General features: G+C 41.9%; 1 protein-coding gene across 2 annotated transcripts in view; it reads left to right on the top strand.

Moving 5' to 3' along the window:
* The window catches only part of ITGA8 (integrin subunit alpha 8), a 188,653-nt gene that overhangs the window by 151,821 nt on the left and 16,933 nt on the right, over window positions 1-19,899 (top strand). For both annotated transcript variants that reach the window (XM_049624653.1, XM_049624654.1), the window contains exons 25-27: window positions 1,998-2,156; window positions 11,795-11,923; window positions 16,604-16,717. In XM_049624653.1, the coding sequence (XP_049480610.1) occupies window positions 1,998-2,156; window positions 11,795-11,923; window positions 16,604-16,717 (402 nt within the window). The remainder of the gene's footprint in view (window positions 1-1,997; window positions 2,157-11,794; window positions 11,924-16,603; window positions 16,718-19,899) is intronic.

The following is a 19,899-nucleotide window of genomic DNA, read 5'->3' as shown; positions in this document are numbered from 1 at the left end:
TATATATATATATATATATATATATATATATAACTTATTCTGAGATTTGAAATAGTCATCAATTAGAAAAATATTTTCCAGAAGGAAACCAGCAGCTCATGAAAAAGCCCTGATGATCTTTTTCTACTTCAAGTGTTAAATTGTGAATAGGGAGTAACTGTGTTGACACATCATCTGAAACATATAAATTTCTTAGGGGAGTCTGGGTGGCTCAGTCAGTTAAGCGACCTGACTTCAGCTCAGGTCATGATCTTTCAGTCTATGAGTTCGAGCCCCGCGTCGGGCTCTGTGCTGACACCTCAGAGCCTGGAGCCTGCTTCAGATTCTGTGTCTCCCTCTCATTCTGCCCCTTGCCTGCTCACGATCTGTCTCTGTCTCTCAAAAATAAATAAACATCACAAAAATTACTGAAACATTTAAATTTCTTAGAGTTAGAAACTAATATGTAGTAAAGGGCTAGTTCAGTAAAGGGCTAGTTCAGTAGTTGTTCTTTTTTTTTTTTTTTTAATAAAATAAATACCATTAGTGGAGAGTAGTTATTCCTGTTCATTGTCAAAGGATCAGGAATAGAATTTTGGTAAAAATGATGCTCCAAGCCGTCTTCTGTTTGAGGTCCCTTTTTATTTAATGCTGTCTGTTTCCTGTATAACTCATTCCACTGACCTAATAATCCTGACTGTGACTTTCATCTCAAGCTACAAGGGACATGAATAGCATTCTCTAAGGTTAACAATGAAGCCATTTCAAAACTGATGAGCTGTTTACATATGTGGGAAAGAAGCATCAACTCCTGCACAGCGTCAACACGAAAACCTCTGTCATCTGCCCAACCTGAGGTTCAGAATCAGCCCTGTCCAAAGCTGGATCAAAGCTTTGCCCTAAACTCTCTTGCTAGCAAAAGGATAACATAGTCCCCAAGGCCACTCGGATTAAGAACCTCGCTGGAAAAGAAAAAAAAAAAATGCTGTCAAATAATTGATTAAACTTGTGTGCACCAGTTTCTGCTTAAGAAGGGTGAAACTTTAAAGTCTGCCACCATATTCAAGCTCAGTGATTCTCAGGGAAGCCCTGCTTCTAATCTTAGAAGAAACGGATCATAAGATTTTAGGGTAATAATCCATGGTGACAAAGCAATCGTCACATGTTTCTTCCATGCTATTCTCATGTCTCAAAATATACTGTTATCAGTGGATGTCATGTTGCTCTGATAATGTGAACTGAGTGAGCCGCCTAATAAGCAAAACCAATTATAAATTGTTTCATTGATCAGTATAATGATCAGAACTGTGGAAAAAAAAAGGGGGCAAAAGTTTCCTGCTAACTTTGAAGTGAATTTTCAAAACCACAAGAAATTTAAGTACATTTAGTGAACTTCTCAAGCTGTTTTTTGTGTCCTGTGAGTATAGGATTCATGTGTTTAAAATGCTCATCTCTTTATGAGATGTGGCCTTTCTTTGAGATTCACTGATTAAAACAAAAGAAGCCCAGCTTTGAAATGCACACTTGCAGTGAACTGGGGTGAGGCTGGACGGTCTTCAGCATTTGATGGTAACCATTTTTCCAGAGGGTGAAAGACAGTGCACCACAGATGGTTACAACTGACAAGTCGGCAGTCAGGAAAACGGCAGATTTCAATGTAAAGAAAGAGTAACTAGGTTTTGAAAGCGCATAATTAAAATTGCATTTCTAGCACTGTGATTAAATTAATGTAAATTTAAGGTAAACGTCATCATCGGACCTGGTCTTTGCATGGTCTTTGCTAAGGAAATCTGCCCTTAGAGCTTCATAAAATGGAAGGTTCTTGTCTGAGCACCAGCACCTGTTTTCGGAGCATCTCTGGCTGATAAAGATTCTGTTTTCGTATAGCCACTATCATCGCCCAGATGCATTAAAGCCGAAAATATGTGCTTCTTTAGACTGGGCATGAAGTATGTGGAGTTTGGTTTCATCTTTCTGTTTTGTGCTGTACCATCATTTGATGTGTTCCTTGTTTGTAGCTACACAATATTGGACCGAGTACCATCAGTGACACTCTCCTGGAGGTGGGCTGGCCATTCTCTGCCCGGGATGAATTTCTCCTCTACATTTTTCATATTCAAACTCTCGGACCTCTGCAGTGTCAAACAAATCCTGACATCAACCCACTAGATATAAAGGTAGGAGCCTGGTCCAACTAAGCTGTTCTGCTTGTTTATTAGGGTAAGGAAAAAAAAAAATTAAAACTGTAGCTTTTATTTTTTAAGGCAAAATAATTACAAGAGTAAGGTCTTTCAGTGATCATCTGTCCAGCCTTTTCTTTTCGTTTTATGGCTAAAATGCCAGACCTAACTTCAACTGTCACTCCTAGAAAACTTACATGTCTCTTGGTTCTGTTGTTCATGGCGACCTGTCATTTATTTAGTCTATTTGAATGTGTACCTTTTGCATATGGTTTGACTTGCAGCACAACCAAACCAAAATCATAAGTAGACATGTCATGTTTTGGAGAATTCGTACCAAATGCTATTTTTGGAGTCCTTTTGGTACATTGCCAAAAGATATAAGGATCTTTGCCAAAATGGGCTTCTCCAGATGTTGTCAACAGCAAGTAGCAAAATGCGATAATTTGCCAAAGGCCATCTCAGTGCCCTGAGAACCCCCAGACTGGAAATTTCTGGACCCTGTTCTTCAGTGCAGCTTATAGAGAAGCCTAGAGCAGTGTTTTTCCAATTCTTAAGCATAGCCAATCACCTGGAGGTCTGTTTAGAGGCAGGGCCTGAGGGGGGCCTGAAACTCTGCCCCTCTGCAACCCCCACCTGACATCCATGCTGGGAGCTCAAATGTCCAAGGAGCTCATCTCATTCAGATTAAGATCCAAATCTGGCTTTAGGTTTCTTCTGGGAAGAAAAGAACATAATTAGCATCAACGCTGGAGAATATCACATTTGAATGGAGGGGGAAAAAAACGTTTGTAACCCGATGTTATCCTCAAAAGAGAACTTCGTGTTAAGAATGAACGTTGTCTAGTAGCTCAGGGAGACAGTGTGTCTGTTAGAAATGGCGCTTCATGAAATACTAACTCAACCATTTGGAACGCAGGTCTGCCTCTCCTCGAACAGGTGGCGCTGAGACGTGGCCAGTTATGAAAGGCTTTCTTCTTCAACCCAACGTGCCTTCTATTCCAAGAGAGGAAGAGTAAAAGGGGTTCAGTATTAAAGGATTTATAGGGCAACAAGTCTCCTTCTTCAAGGGGAAATAATAAATAAGGCCACTTGTATTCCACAAAATTATTTAAAATACTGCCTCCCTGAATTTTTTTTTCCATTTCCTCTCTCTTGGCTCTTCATTGAGATGATTTTAATGTCTTCAAGGACAGTGGCTTACTATAAAGTAACGTCTTCAAATGTTAATAATGTGTAACATCTAAGCAATTAAAGCTTTCACATTTCATGTGCTGTAGTTACTGGGTTCTCTACTTCAGTCGTGGATTCCTGGAGCACATGATCATGGGGAAGGTTTCTAAACTCCCGAGTGTAATGTTTGGTTTATATATGACACTATTTATATATGTTTGTATATTTTATGTAACCTGTGTGATATGACCCATGTTGGTTATGAATTCTTTTTTCTTGCCATTTAACAATTATTTGCAGTGACTGGAACAATACCAATAGATAGTTTGCCTTCAGTGTTGACAGATTCGTGCACCTGCATCCCCTGCCACACAGATTTTCTTTAAAGTATAGACTTTGATTAAAACTTTAAGGCTAGGGGGTGCCTGGGTGGCTCAGTTAAGCGTCTGACTCTTGATGTTGGTACAGGTCATGATGTCACGCTTCGTGAGATCGAGCCCCGATTGGGGCTTGGGATCTTGGGATTCTCTCTCTCTCTCCCTCTGTCTCTCTGTCTGCTCCTTGCCCACTCAAGCATGCTCTCTCTCTCTCTCAAAATAAATAAATAAACATCTTTTAAAAACCTAAGGCTAGTAATTTTTTAAATGCAACTTAATTATGCTTTTATAAAACTCTCAATTTGTGGAAATTGAATATAAGAAGATTTGACTACAGGGTGAAGGAATAGCTCCCCAAAATAACAAATGATAACAATTCATGAATTCTTGAAATTCAGAATAGTGAAAAACTTGAAGTGTTTTTAATTTCAGGTACTCCAAGTACCTTTACTTATATGTAGCATGTATAACCCGGACAGTCTAAAAGGGATTTTATCAGTGAAAAGATTTAAAAAATTAATTATCAGTAAATTTTATATCAGCAGCTATCAAAAACTGAGAGTACCTGAAAGTTATTTTCTGCTTAAGATATTAAATAATTTCCTGGTGAAGTTGCTATAAACTTACTTGGCAATTTATTTCTTCCTAGATAATACAGAGCTAAACATTCTTTTCTCTGTCTTAATATGAATTGAAATTAGTAAAGAACAAATTATTTATTAGATCTAGAATAGGTGCGGGAAACTTTTTTAACTTAGGTATCAATTTCAGATCCTTACATCAAAGTTAATTGCTATATTTTTAATATAGATATTTAAAAATAAATATACTTTTTTTAACTTAGTTCTTTAGGAAGCAGAGAAAGAGTGGGTGTAGCAAAAGGAACAGGCAGTCAAAATACATTCATCTAGGCAAAAATTAAATCCTAGTAATCAATAATCAATCTCATTTGCCCACCAAGGTAAAATTCCTTATGATTCGGTTCTATAATTTCTTTTTTTTTTTAAGTTTATTTATTTATTTTGAGAGAGACAGAGAGAGAGAGAGAGAGAGAGAGAGCGCGTGCGCTTGAGCAGGGGAAGGGCAAAGACAGAGGGAGAGAGAAAATGCCAGGCAGGCTCCATGCTCAGTGCTGTGCCCAACTTGGGGCTCAATCTCAGGAACCGTGAGATCATGGCCTGAGCTAAAATCAAGAATAGGATGCTTGGGGCACCTGGGTAGCTCAGTCGGTTGAGCATCCGACTTTGGCTCAGATCATGATCTCACAGCTCGAGAGTTCGAGCCCCGCATGGGGCTCTGGGCTGACAGCTCAGAGCCTGGAGCCTGCTTCGGATTCTGTCTCTCCCTCCCTCTCTGCCCCTCCCCCACTCGTGTTCTGTCTCTATCTCTCAAAAATAAACAGACATTAAAAAAAAAAAGACTAGGATGCTTAACTGACTGAGCCACCCAGGTGCTCCTACAATTTCTTTATAAATACAGCAATAATTAGTGAGTGCCTCCTAAAACATCTGCATCTACCAGCAGTTCATTTTCTCTAAGTTCTTCCTGAGGATACTGTAGTCCCCACTGGATAAGCCACCACAATATCCCAGGCCAGCCACAGTCTCAAGTGTCCTCTGGACGATTTTCAAGTTCCCCACCATGTTTGCCTCTCCAGCCATTCAACTGATTTCCCCGCAGCAAAATCCCTTTCTCTCGGGGTCACAAACGCCTTTTTGTCCACTTTCCCCTTCTGTATATATTCTCTTTTTTCCAACTTCACTACTGAAAGTAGCTCCCTTCTTCATCGCCTCTTTGCAGCTCCCACAAATGTCTCAGGAAATGTGCTGATGATAAAGAAACTGTCCAGATTTCCTTAGAAGCATTTTCTAGGCCATCCGCTCCAAGTACCTACCAGCACCAACTCTAAAACCTTTGCAATTCCCCAGATATCCCCTGCAGACGCTCTACAACATTTCAAAATAATTTCTCCTTTCTGCCTAATTAAATCTAATAGCATTTAATAAAACTAATGTATTTAACACAATATGGCTTCTTTCTGCTTTTTAAAAAAACTTACTCCTATAGCAACCTCCTGGCTTTGTTTTTTATTGAAAATACATAGTTTTACTCATCAAAGCCATATTGTAGATAAAGTAAGGGTTTTTTTTGTGGGCTGGCCTGAAAACTGAACCACCATTTAAAAGATTGCTTCTAAAGAGAAATGCATTCTGAGTGCCAAACACCTAGTCTAAAATCGTCTGAAATATAACCCATCTGTAAATTGAACATGCATTCCAAATGTGAGTCTCCTCACATAAACCTCAAAGTCTGATAAGGTCTGAACAGAATTCAGTCTTCAAAACAGTGACCAGTACAGTTTAATTATCCCACCAAGTGGCCCAAATGTCCCCAAAGTTTGAAGAGCAGTCTGCCTTTGAAAGTCACCACCATGATCATGGGAGACAAGGGGCAGAAGTTCTCACCCGCACTCATTGCCCAAATACAGAGCATCAGTGACTAAATTTGGGGGGTCTGGGGTGCAGGCAAGGACACACTCAAATGCCTCTAGAAGTTTGTGAGTTGTTTTTTAAATACTTGCCTCATATCAGGCTTTGTGGGGATTCGCTTAGCCTGCTTTGTTGATGCTGTTCAAACACCCAAGTGTGAAGGTAAATGGGACCGTGTGCAGGTGATGGGGTTCAGGAAAAGTGAGTGAGCCACACAGCCCAGCACAGGGGGACCAGAGGGTGGGGCAGCACCTGGACATTCACTCCTGCTTTCACTTCTGCCACCCAGGGAAATGGTTGCTGTGTTTTGTTTTCTGTTCTTCCCATGATGGTTTCACTTCATCAAGTTCATCTCTCTGTCTTCTAAGAGCTTAGGGGCGTAAGAAGATGGCCATGAAGGTTCTGCCTCCAGGCTTCAGAGATAGGATTTTTTTTTTTAATTTTGTTTTAATGTTTATTTATTTATTTTTGAGAGAGAGAGCACAAGCAGGGGAGGAGCAGAGACAGAGGGAGACAGAATCCGAAACAGGCTCCAGGCTCCGAGCAGTCAGCACAGAGCCCGATGCGGGGCTCGAGCTCATGGACCGTGAGATCGTGACCCGAGCTGAAGTCGGATGCTTAACCGACTGAGCCACCCAGGCGCCCCCAGAGACAGGATTTTAACGCGGTAATCTCTTCACATTGTACCATCTAAAACATTGTGAAACATTCAACTGTCTGCAGCATTCCCAACCAATCCATTACATCTAATTCATTCCAGATCCTTCTTGAAATAAATTTTTACAGTTGGATACAGCATTTCTCAACCATTCTAAAGGCAGTCAAAGAATGATTTCAAACTATCCGTTATCTTATTTTGGTGAACTTTATCCTGGGGTTTGGGGAGTCCTCCAGACAAGCTATGATCTCTCAATAAGATGTAGCTGAAAAAGCAAACGTTATTTAGGAACCCAAGTTGCATAAAGAGTAAAGGATGTTTTTTGAAGTTGGCAAGATTTCGTCACCAACAGCCAAGTATGAGAACCGGACAAAAGGGCTGCGCAATGTCAGACTGTACCCCAGGGAGGCGGGGGACAAGCAAGGTGCCGGAATTCAACCTGCACGGAGATCAGGGCACCACGTTCTGGGCCCCAGCTCAAGAAAGAAGCCGGAGGCACAAACGATCGGACAGAGGCTGGGCTAGGGTGACGGCAACAAGAGAGAAAGCCACTGTTGCCCAAAGAACAGACCTTGGAGCCTGGAAGGCAGAAGGTTACAACTGTCTGGAACCAGATCATTCTCACAGGAAGCCCGAATTACAACCAGATAGTACAAACGTGGACACAGAAACACAGAGGCCGTTTGCCAAGGATTACAGCTCTACAACTAGTTGTTGGTTTTTCTATTTCTTTTTTGTTTTTAATCGGTGAGCACACAGACTGTGGCTTGGCTTGGCAAATCTGCAGTTGTGTCTTACACTTAGGAGAATTTTTTCCTTCATTACTGCCTCCATTTACTTACTGCTTCTTATTAATTCAGAATGCAGGAACACTGGTTACAGCTCCCAACCCACTTGTGTTCTCTCCTCTCTCTCATGCTCCCCTTGATAGAATTATTTCATTCACTTTAAAAAAATTTTTTAATGTTTATTTTTTTTGAGAGAGAGAGATTGAGCAGGGCAGGGGCAGAGGAGAAAGGGAGACAGAGGATCAGAAGTGGGCTCTGAGCTGTCAGCACAGAGCCTGATGTGAGGTTCAAACTCACAAATATGAGATCATGACCTGAGCCAAAGTCGGACACTTAACCAACTGAGCCACCCAGGTGCCCCACCTTTTATTTTTAACAGTGCCTATAGGCCCGATTTTCAGCCACCAAAGGGAATACACTCTCAGGGTCAATTTCTCTTTGCCTTATCTTCTCTCTCTCTTTTTCAAATGCTTACTTACTTTTGAGAGAGCACAAGTAGGGGAGGGACAGAGAGAGGGGGACAGAGGATCCAAAACGGGCTCTGCACTAACAGGCTGACAGCAGTGAGCCTGACGCGGGGCTGGAACTCAGGAACTGCAAGATCAAGACGTGAGCCGAGGTCAGATGCTCAAGCAACCAAGCCACCCAGGTGCCCCTGCCTTATCTTCTCTTTAAGATGGTCTTCAGGTCCTCCTGTAAATTTTAAAATGTAAAAACATGTCCCACAACTAAGAAAAGCTTCAAGGGGCGCCTGGGTGGCTCAGTCGGTTAAGCGTCCGACTTCAGCTCAGGTCACGATCTTGCGGTCCGCGAGTTCGAGCCCCGCGTCGGGCTCTGGGCTGATGGCTCAGAGCCTGGAGCTTGCTTCCGATTCTGTGTCTCCCTCTCTCTGCCCCTCCCCTGTTCATGCTGTGTCTCTCTCTGTCTCAAAAATAAATAAACATTAAAAAAAAAAAAATTAAAAAAAAAAAAGAAAACCTTCAAAATCGCCAATGGAGTGAATTGATTCTTTTAGTCATTCTTCGCATGAACTTTTCAGAATGTTTAAAAAAAAAAAAAGTGGATTTTTTTTCCTCTCCTGACAAATCCTTAACATTTATGTCTTAAGGAAAATTACATGGTAGACGGACCTCCATGGTCTGTCCCTACTTCGATTTAATTGTAGACGAAGAGTTATATGAAAGAAAGCCCACCATCTTTTGTGAACTAGGACTACCTGAGATGCAAAGACAAATCACAAACAAGAAGACGAGAGCATGCGTTGTGTTTGTTTGGGTTCAAAGAGCCCTTAATCTTATCTCGCCCAACCGTGTTCTTCAAAAGCTGCATTTCCAGCTGTCTTGCTCAATCCAGCTATCCAGTATCCCTTTAATTCATAAATTTAAACGTAGCCCAGAGTGAAGAGCTTGGTGAAGAGTCATGAAAATAGAAAACTCCTGTTGGAGTCAAAATCTGAGTAGCAGCTGGGGGTAAAGAACCATATTTACTAACAATCGTTTCCTTATTACAGAAAGGAGCAATTTTCACATTTGTTCTGAAGAAGATACTTGAGTGTTTGCCACCAGCTGCTCGGAGCACTTAGCAAATTGTATTCTGCACCGAACGTCTGCCTAACAGGGGTGCTAAGAGGCCCTCACCGCTAAGGATTTCAGATTAAGGAAACACATGACCTGTGGCTTCACAATCGATTGTGAAAGAGGCTCCAAAAGTTCATCTAGAAAATAGGCTGTACCTGTTGTTTACATTTCTTGGATAACTTCTCCCTTGTTTTTTGTTTTGTGTGTTTTGTTTTGTTTTTGGTTCATTTTGTGTTTTGGGTTTTTGTTTTGTATCTTGAAACAATTTCTGGAATGCCACTTCAGAACACTGGTTTGGAAGCCACTGGAAGACTTTCTCAGTGTGGTGTTTAGGAGGGACATTCCTCTATCTGTAAAACAGTATCGCTAAAAGAAAGAAGCATGTTTTACCAGCCCCTGCTGTGGGTCTCGTTCATTCTCTGGCTCAGAGTAAGTCCTGTGTTTTGCTGAGAGACCACTCCTAAGTATTTGTAAGTGATGACGCACCAGGGGCCACCACAAACGTGTTCTTTATCTGTGCACAAGCTGCATCTGATGCAACCCCACAGGAAGCTGAAGAGGTTTCTTCTCTATGGGCTATTATTTTACTGCTACTGCGACCGCTACAGGAATAATACACAGCGCAATGCTGTTAATTGTAGTCACCATGCTCTACATTCCACCCCTAGGACTTGTTTATTTTATAACTGTGAGTTTGTACTTTTTGACCACTTTCACCCATTTCACCCCCCTCCCCAGTCCCCCAACTGTGCAATCACCAACCTGTTCTCTATATCTATGAGTTAGAGGTTTAGTTTGGGTTTTGGGGGATTTGGGGTGGTCTTTTTTTTTTTTTTTTAGATTCCACACGGTATTTATCTTTCTTTGTCTTAGTTCACTTAACATAATGCTCATGAGGTCATCCATGTTTTCGCAAATGGCAGGATTTTCTTCTTTTTTTTTATGTTTGGATAATATTTGTGTGTGTGTGTGTGCGTGTGTGTGTGTGTGTACCCCACATCTTTATTCATTCATCTGCCAATGGACACTTAGGTTGCTTCCATATCTTGGCTACTGTAAGGAGTGCTTCAGTGACCACGGAGGTGCATAGATCTTTTCAAGCTCGTGTTTTCCCTTTCTTCGGATGAATACCCAGAGGGCAACTGCTAGATGATGTGTCCATAATTTCTTATGTGACAAACTTAATGACTCCTTTTAGTCCTAATTCTTTACCTGGCTGCAGGATTGGACATCCTCAGTCACTCTTTATTTTTGCAGCTTCCTTTTCCTTGGGCTTCCCTAGATCCATACTTTCTTGGATTGTCTCTTACATCCAATTTCCCCCATCTTACTTTTCCTCCTTGGATCTTCTTCCTCTCCCTGTTTCCTGATATTTCCTTCGATGTTATATGTAACCCTATCCTTATTATTTTACATCTTCTCATTGGGCAACTGGTCGGCAGTTACTATACAGCTTGATGGGTACTGATGGGGGAGTGGAGCCATCATGTGGGATATCAAACAGGGGCTCGGGAATCAGCCTGGTGCACATCAGGAGTGGACGGAGGTTCTGTGCTTCCTGTGCAAAGCAGGACGTGAAGGGCTCTTGGTTAAGAAATGAGGCTGGAGAAGTAGGCTATGCATGGCATACTAAGGAGTCGGGACTCTACCTGTTTATCCACTAGATTTTTCTAGGTTCTTACGACACACTGAGCACTCTCATTTCATCTTTTGTGGTGCATCCTACATCTGCAATATAAGAATATCTTTTTTCATCCCATAGAAATAAGCATACTATTATTTTTCCTGGGACTAGAAAGGAAAACATGTGTTTGGGGAACCTGGGGAGACAGAAAATTAAGGTTCTATATTCATTTGGTTTAAAATGAAGAGTTTTAATAGGATATTGTGTGAGATTTATTGGAACTTTAAAAATATTTATTCAGCTATCAGATGTACCCAGCATGGAGCCTCAGATAAAAATCATAAGTTCCAGAACACTCACAAAACAAACTCAGGGCTGAAAACAAGCTCCCTCACAGCACAATGTTCATGTGGCATGCTTTGGAAAAGTCGTTTTTATTAGAACACGATTCACTCCTGAGGGAGAATGTTTTACAACTGTAGGAGTGTGGGGCTCAGACATGCCAAAGTTGGGTCGCTGACCGCATCACACTGGCCATCACCTCACTTTCCTGCCACCTCAGGATCCGTCTCACCACACAGAAGGTTCCTGAGTTTCACCAGCCCCAATATACAACGAGAGTAAAGTAACAAGTAAATGACTCCTGCTTGAAAAGTCACTCCCTTATGGGGAAATCACTTCTGCTAAAATCGGACCCTTACGAGATAAATTTTCCAGGAATGCATTCCCTATCCTTCAGGAGTTCCTATCGTTGGAGAATGGGAAGCCTTGGTCCTTGTCAGCACAGTTCATTTTGCTGTTGAACATGCTGCTGGTAAATCAGGATAGGTCTGACTTGTCATGTGACTCATGGCCAGTTGAGGGGGAAAAATGCCTCAAGTTCAAGGCTGATGGAAAGGAGGCAAGCATTTATGAGACTGACATGCCATCTCTTGCTTTCTCTTTGCAGCCCGCCACCCCCCCAGAGGACACCCCCGAGCTGAGCGCCTTTCTACGGAACTCGACCATCCCTCATCTTGTCAGGAAGAGAGACGTGCGTGTGCCAGAGCCCCATAGACAGAGCCCCGCAAAAATCCTCGTGAGTTGTCTCAGTGCACGCACATGGGAGAGGAAAGGGTGGATAGGACAGAACTCCCAAACACAGATGGTTTTAACTTCAACTATAGTTTCTCCTTGTCAGTCAGTGTTCAGATAGGCCCACCATGTCTTGGCCCTACACGAAGTGAGCCATGAAAGCCATGTTTCCATGGGGACAAAGGAGTATTTGCATTATAGTGTTTTCACTCTTCCCAACCTGCCATGCAGACCATGTTAGAGAAATAATGATGAGAACGTAAACCATGGCGGGGAATGCATTTGCAGAACACAAAGCTCTCTCTGTGAGCCTGTCCCCAGACACTGAGCACAAGAGTGCGAAAGAAGCTGTGGGCAGCGGGTCCTGGGAGGTCAGACGTGCCCCTACATCTCACACTCCTCTGCTCGTCCAGAAGAGATGAGAAGGGGGCCTTCTGATTTCCTGGGCCAAAATCCTACAGAGTCTTAGCACTGGGGGATGTCAGAGATCCGTCCTGAGCTTAGTCAGCCCTTTGCAAAACTGAAAGAGTGCTCAAGAGTCAGTAGTTTCTATTCAGTTCTCTCACTCCTTCCAAGGTCAATGTTAATACCACCAAACTCTACACTTAAAAGAGGCTAAAATGTGGGACACCCGGCTGGCTCAGTCAGTTCAGCGTCTGACTCTTGATTTTGGCTCAGGTCATGATCTCACAGTTTTAAGTTCGAGCCCTGTGTCAGGCTCTGTGCTGACAGCACAGAGCCTACTTGGGGTTCTCTCTCTCCCCTCTCTCTTTGCCCCTCCCCTGCCCTTGTGCTCTCTCTGTCTCTCTCTCTCACTCTCTTTCTGTGTCAAAATAAATAAAAACATTTTTTAAAAAGGCTAAAAAAATGTTTAATGTTTGTCTTGAACATGTTCTAACATTCATAAAAAGTTTCAAATGCAGAGATGGACAGAAAAATACAACAAGCAAGTCTGACTTATTCAGTTAAACTGAAATCAAGGGAAGAATGTTTATTATAATAGAAGTACCTGAAGTAACCTGGCCAAAAGTCATTGGCAGATTTTTTTCAAGTCTTTAAAATTTTTAAGTCATATATATATATGTATATATATACATACACACACACACACACACACACACACACACATATATACAGTATATATATATATACATATATTCATTTATTTTTGAGCAACAGAGAGAGAAAACACAAGTGGGAGAGGTGCAGGGAGAGAGGGGGACAGAGGATCCGAAGCGGGCTCTGCACTGATAGCAGAGAACCTGATGTGGGGCTCAAACTCAGGAACCACGAGGTCATGACCTGAGCTGAGGTCAGATGCTCAACCGACTGAGCCACCCAGGTGCCTCCGAGTCCCTATAAATTTTTATGGCACGGTCATGTTTTTCCAAACCCGAGAGTAGGGAAATTGATATGCTCTTCAGCTTAGGATAAAATAATACAATTTTGCATATTATTATTTTAGGGAAGCTTCCAGGAGGGACAAAAGAACAGAAAACAAAGATTTAAGTCCTGGGGATGTGACATACAGAACGGTGGCTACAGCTAATAATATTGCATTGCATACTGGACACTTGCTAAGAGAGGAGATCTTACAAGTTATCCTTAAAAAAACTGTAACTATCTGTGAGGATGGATATTAACTAGACTTATTGTGGCAATCATTTCACAACATATACAAATACCAAATCATTTTGTTGTACGCCTGAAACTAATACGTTATGTGTATTATACCTCAATAAAATTAATCAATTATACCTCAATAAAAAAATTTATAATTTAATTTTTAAAAAAGAAAAACAATGATTGGCATCTACAGAGTTCTAATTTGCAGTACCAATGTGAACGCCCTCTGGAGAACCAGTGCCCAGACCTATATGGGAACCAACAATTTAGAAAAATCAACTTCCATTATAGTGTATGTCTCATGAGTTCACAGAGGCAGTAGGGATCAGTAACTAAAATTCTCTTGAAAATTATCTGCACTTCTGTTGTAGGGTTAGGTTTTCTCCCCCCCCTTCCTGTTCTTTCTCATTAAGGATTTTTAAGGCAAGATGATTTTTAATTTCTGAATATCATAGAAACTTATTACTTGCAGATGACAGCAAGGCAGCTTTTGATTTCCATGTCTGACCTTATGAACTCATGCTTTATTCTCTTTCTCTCTTATTGGTTTGAAAATTGCAAATCCTCTGCCTCCCCATGTCCTCAAGTCAAAACAGTCCTGGATAGAAAGTGATTATACAAAGTTTATTCTAAAATCAAAAGTTAAATAAGACCTCCTATGGTTTTTGTTTAGTTAAAAACAACTTACTGAATCCCATTTCTGATTAGGAATTTGAAAGTGCAAAATGCCAACATCCTGTGTTGGGATCATAATTTCCACTTTGCATAGGAAAAATTTGTATCCGTTAGCACTGAAATATAATTTCTCCTCCGCCTAAGAATGTCCTTGCCTGTCTCATCCTGGGCCCCTGCTGTTCTTGTAGGGACCACCCCGTCTCCTCATCTCCGGGCTTTCTTCTTGTCCTTTCCCTACTCAGCTTACAGAAACCTTATCTTTCAAACCTTCTTCTGCATAGGATACTATTAACCGCTTCCTGCAACAGTTGCATCCCTTGGCCTCCCCCAAAAACCTTCTCCCCTGGTTCTCTTCTAGCCTGTTGGCCTGCGTCTTCTTAGAATTGTTCTTGGGCTTCTTATCCGCCCCTGTACCTCTGCATTCCATCCTTGGGCCCCACCCCTCCCCCACCAACTTCACGCCTTAAGAGAAATGTTTTGCAAGATCATAACTCCAGCCATACCCACGTGCCTCCTGCTATCTTAGCCATCCCTGCTGCACTCTGGACCTGAGGGGTGCAGCGTATATGTTCATCTGGATGTCTAATAGCCACGCCGGTCCCAACATGTCCAAAACCCTGTCTCCATGATCCCCAGAATGTGCTTCTCTAGAATTCCCAATCTCAGTAATGCCGGTGCCCATCCACTCAGTTCCCCCCCCCCCATCCTCCCTCTTCTTCATCAAGATTTCCAATTTGTCACCAACTATCCCGTTCTGCTTCCTGAGCTGCCCTTAACTTTGTCTTCCTCTCTCCATCCCCATAGCGTTGGTTCAGAGCCTCCTTGCCTCCCACTTGGACCCTTGCAACAAGCCCTTATCACCCTCCTTGCTTCCTGCTCTCCTCCCGCCATTCTTGCCTCACGTACCACCTGCCCCTAAAACACACGCCCAATCATAACTCTTGCTTAAATGGGATCTTCTGAATACAATTCCTTGGCTCAAATAGGAAAATTCTTTACCACCTAGACTTTCTCTCATTCCTATCTCATTTCCACCTGTCCACCCTGCCCCAAACACCCTTCTCTCCTCTCTTCTGAACGCACACTGGTCTTGTCCTCATCTGCCTAGCTCACTCTTTCTCACCCTTCAAGGTTCATTCTGAGCACCACCGTCTCCAGAATCCTCCAACAGAGCTAGCTCACCAGGATCAACAGCTCCAGGGAGTTATAAGAATCACCTCCTTCCCACTCCCCTCCTCTGCCTCCAGAGGGTGGGATTGGAGATACACAGCTTGTCAGTAATGGAGCGCAGGTAAACATGCAGGTCCTCACAGGTGACAGGGACTGCAGGGACTGCAGGACTCCTGCTCCTGCTGGAGGCACAAAACCCCAAACACCTCAGCACCCAGCCCAAGTAGAACAAAAATCCCAGCCACCTCAATTTGGAAATAGCATGTAGAAATGTGGCCTTCCCAGAATTTACCAGATACACATTACTGACTGCTTTGCTTTTAGAGAATTCTGAGATTCTTGAAAAAGATTTTCATGGCAACATGTACCTCTGTGGCTTATCCATTACTTAAAGTGAAATGCCTCCGTTAAATCCTGCGCATAATGTCCAATAAACTGATGTTTATTGAGCATCTATAGGCCAGTGCCCAGTGCCTGAGACATGAGAAATAAATAGAGTATAGCCTATGCATTAAATTAAAATCAGCGAGGGAGTACAATTCAAGAAGTATCATCCTACACATGGGTACACAGAAAATGGAGGTGAGTTGTCCATTTATTTCCATACCGGATCCAATCAGAAAATATGATTTGACAGGGAGAATGTCATCAGTTTAATGAATACTTCCCAGAAAGATGCATCTCATATAGGAAAAGTTACCCACTATAAATTGGCAAACCTAGAAACTAGTTTAAAAACAGCTTAATGGATGGAACCTGCAAGATGCTGCTTTATAAGCAGGAAGTAATTTAGGGAGAAGAATGTTATAGAGATATGCTTGTCCATGGGTTGCTAACACTGGGTCTTTGAGATAATCTAGACACAGGGAGCTTTGTCTGAAGCCATTTCAGGGCTTGCTTAGTTTAGGGTCAGGTGTTGTAAATGTCTATAAGAAATGTCTTCCCAAGTTCTGAGAAAATGAAACAAAACAGTCCAATCACTGCCGCAGGAAGATTGTTTTAAGTTCTTAGGGGGAAAAAAAAGCTTAAATTTGATTACCAGTAAAATTGATGCATCATTACTTACCAAGCTGTTTCACTGTAGCTGTTTGTTATTTAAATGAATAATTTATGGATTAGGTGGTGACTTCTGAGAAAATGCAATGTAGATAAACTGACTTCAATGCTGATTTTCTACCACGGTTTAAAGACATCGCTGTTGTGTTTTTTGCAGAATTGTACAAATATCGAGTGCTTACAAATCTCCTGCGTGGTGGGGCGACTAGAAGGAGGAGAAAGCGCCGTCCTAAAAGTCAGATCACGGTTATGGGCCAAGACCTTCCTTCAGGTAACAACACTGACTCATATGCACACACTCTGCAGGGAACCTCTTCTCAAAAGCTCAGCAGGAAGCTCTTCTAGAAGGGATTTTTAAATGTTGTCATTTTAAAATTTAAAACAAATGGAATTTTTTTCATTTGAAAATTTTGATTTGTTTAATTTTTAACTTAAAATTTTTATGAATATTTTTAAGTGTTTCAATTTTAAAACACTTTTAAGAGAAGTGTCTATGAAGGAGTTGAGCCGGTATCAGCCGGTCGTCTTTCCCATCAGGTGAAGACATTATTTTTTCCAGCTTTATTGAGATATTGTTGACATACAGTGTATGTAAATTTCAGGTGTACAAGGTGATGATTTGATACACGTATACGTTTTGGAATGACTATGACACTGAAGTTAGTTAATACCTCCAACCCCTCACGTAATTACCTTGGCATGTTTGTGGAGGGCAGGTGGTTAACTTTTAAGATCTACTCTCTTAACAGCTCTCAAGAACACAAGACCGTATTGTTAATTATACATCAGATCCTCAGAACTTATTCATCTTATAGCTGGTAGTTTGTACCGTTTGACCAACTTGTCCCCAATTACCCCACCCAGCCCCTGGCGACCACCAATCTGATCTACTCTATTTCTGAGTTCTGCTTTTTTAGGTTTCACATGGAAGTGATTTCACACAGTATTTGCCTTTCTTTGTCTACCTTATTTCACTTAGCATAATGTCCTCCAAGTCCAGCCACATTGTCACAAAAGACAGGACTTCCTTTTTATGGCTCAGTGATATTCCTTCACCAGCTTTGAGGTGAAGACCATTTAAATACCCTGCGTCCCTAAGACCTTTAGACAGTAACTTAGATTCAAATAAATCTCTTTAGCTCACCTCTTTATACCCAGTGCCCAGCACACAGTAGTTCTTCAGTAAATATTAGCCAGTGGGATGACGGTGAGTGTAAGAGCACAGTGCAAGCCACAGGCCCAGGAGGGTCAAAATAGAACCCAATTAAGAAGGGAGAAGGGAGATTGCCCTAGAAAGTTGCAGTAGTTTAGTGTTCCTACAGCCTGGGTTCCAGCCAGGATGCATCTCGGTGAAGAGACACATACGTGTGATTCATAGATTCTTCTTCGCCGCTTTGGCCTCTCTGTACTGTGACATCCCACACTGCTGCAGATAATTCTGCTGGTTGTGTGCATTGTCAAGGTTTTAAATCTCTTTTATACTAAGCAGATTAATTTCTCCATTGGGAAAGAGCTGTTTATTTAAATGAGACTACTTTGTTTGTGACCTTGTTGTTTGGAAAGGATTTAGAAAGGGGGAAATGAGCTAAAATAAAAACCTCACCAAGTCTATACGTTCTTGCTCATATTTTAACTACTAAGAAATTCATTTGGTTCATTGTGCATAGAAAATCAAATGGTAGAATCCTGTTAAGTGTAGCTATTAAATACAGAATTTCATACCTCGGGATTTTCACGTTTTCTGTGATTGAAAATACCTCCATAGTCTCACAAATCTTATTTAATTTAAATAAAAAGAAGATAAAAAGAAAGTTAAAGGTATTTCTTAAAAGGTCGTGAAGTTTTTGTTTTTTAACTTAAGGCAGGATTTCTTTTCTTTTTTAAATGTTTATTTTTGAGAGAGAGGGAGACAGAGAGACAGAACACTGGTTGGGGAGGGATAGAGAGAGAGGGAGACAGAATCCGAAGCAGGCTCCAGGCTCTGAACTGTCAGCATAGAATCTGATATGGTGCTCGAACCCATGAACCACAAGATCATGACCTGAGCCAAAGTCGGACACTCAACCGACTGAGCCACCCAGGCGCCCCCCTAAGGCAGGATTTCTTAATCTCAGCATTAATATCTTGGATAATTCATTGTTGTGGGGGGCCCTGGCCTGTGCATTATAGGATGCTTAGAAGCATCCCTGGCCCCTGCCCACCAGATGCCAATAGCAACTCACACCCCAGTTGTGACCACCAACAATGTCTCCAGACATTGCCAATAGCCCCTGGGGGCAAAATCACCCCAGTTTTTAATGCCTAAACCAAGGAGAAGTGCAGTACCCAATTTATTTGATTTTTTTTAAGCTAAACCATTATTTACCCATTCACTCAACAAATATCATGGACAAATATCACTCAACAAATATCAACAACTATGCACCAGGCACTGCTTTCTAGTACCATGTATTTTCCATCAATTTGCTCATGGTCCCTGTACTTTGGGGCTGTTACTTCTGATCTCAGCGTTGAGGAGTTGAGAGGAGGAGTCTTGCTGAATTCCCAAGCCCATGCGCTCTCAATGATGACCATCCATCCCTTCTATTACTTTGGGTATCATCACATCGTACTGAAATAAGGGAGAATAACTTCGGTGGAGCAGGACTAAAATCATTACAACACCACAGTCAAGGGAAACATGATTGTTTTCGATGTCATGTGTCAGTTCTGTGATGTTAATCTATTCCGGCAGGAGGACTTCAGAGGGAAAGTTGCATCTTGGGGCTGGGCTCCCAGGTAGGTCAGTAGGTTAAGTGTCCAACTTCGGCTCAGGTCACAATCTCACAGTTCATGGGTTTGAGCCCCACATCAGGCTCTGTGCTGACAGCTCAGAACCTGGAACCTGCTTAGGATTCTGTGTCTCCCTCTCTCTCTCTGACCCTCCCCTGCTCACACACACAAACACACTCTCTCTCTCTTTCAAAAATAAACATTAAAAAAAAAAAAAAAAGAAAATTCCATCTTCATTTTCCTGTTAAGGATGACCCAGTAAGTCTGGAAGAAGTCAATACCAATTGAGGAAGTTTGCAAACTATAAATATTTAGCACAAGCAGAGTCAAACCAGAACAATCTGCAGGGACGTTCTTAAGTCCTATCGGAACAAAGTACCACTTTGATACCAGATACCAGAGAGAGTGGCCCAAGTCACCAGCATTTACCCTCAGCCATAGCCCAAATTTCGGTACCCCCCACCCCCAGTTTCTGCTTATTCCTGTCTTGGAATGTGACTGCCAAAGAGGAGTGTTTTATTGCAATCTCTCTCTCCCTCCTTCCCTCCCTCCCTCCCCACCCTCCCAAAGAATATACTATATACTGGAGGTCATGCAATCCAGAAGGAGGTAAACATTTTCTGCCTTCCTAATCCAAACTAGAAAGTTTACAATTCTTGCATGACATGATTTGCTGCATTG

The sequence above is a fragment of the Panthera uncia genome, chromosome B4, assembly GCF_023721935.1.
Source record: "Panthera uncia isolate 11264 chromosome B4, Puncia_PCG_1.0, whole genome shotgun sequence".
Classification (NCBI taxonomy): domain Eukaryota; kingdom Metazoa; phylum Chordata; class Mammalia; order Carnivora; family Felidae; genus Panthera; species Panthera uncia.
Note: the sequence above shows the minus strand (reverse complement) of the source record. Positions and strands in the feature narration are given on the sequence as shown.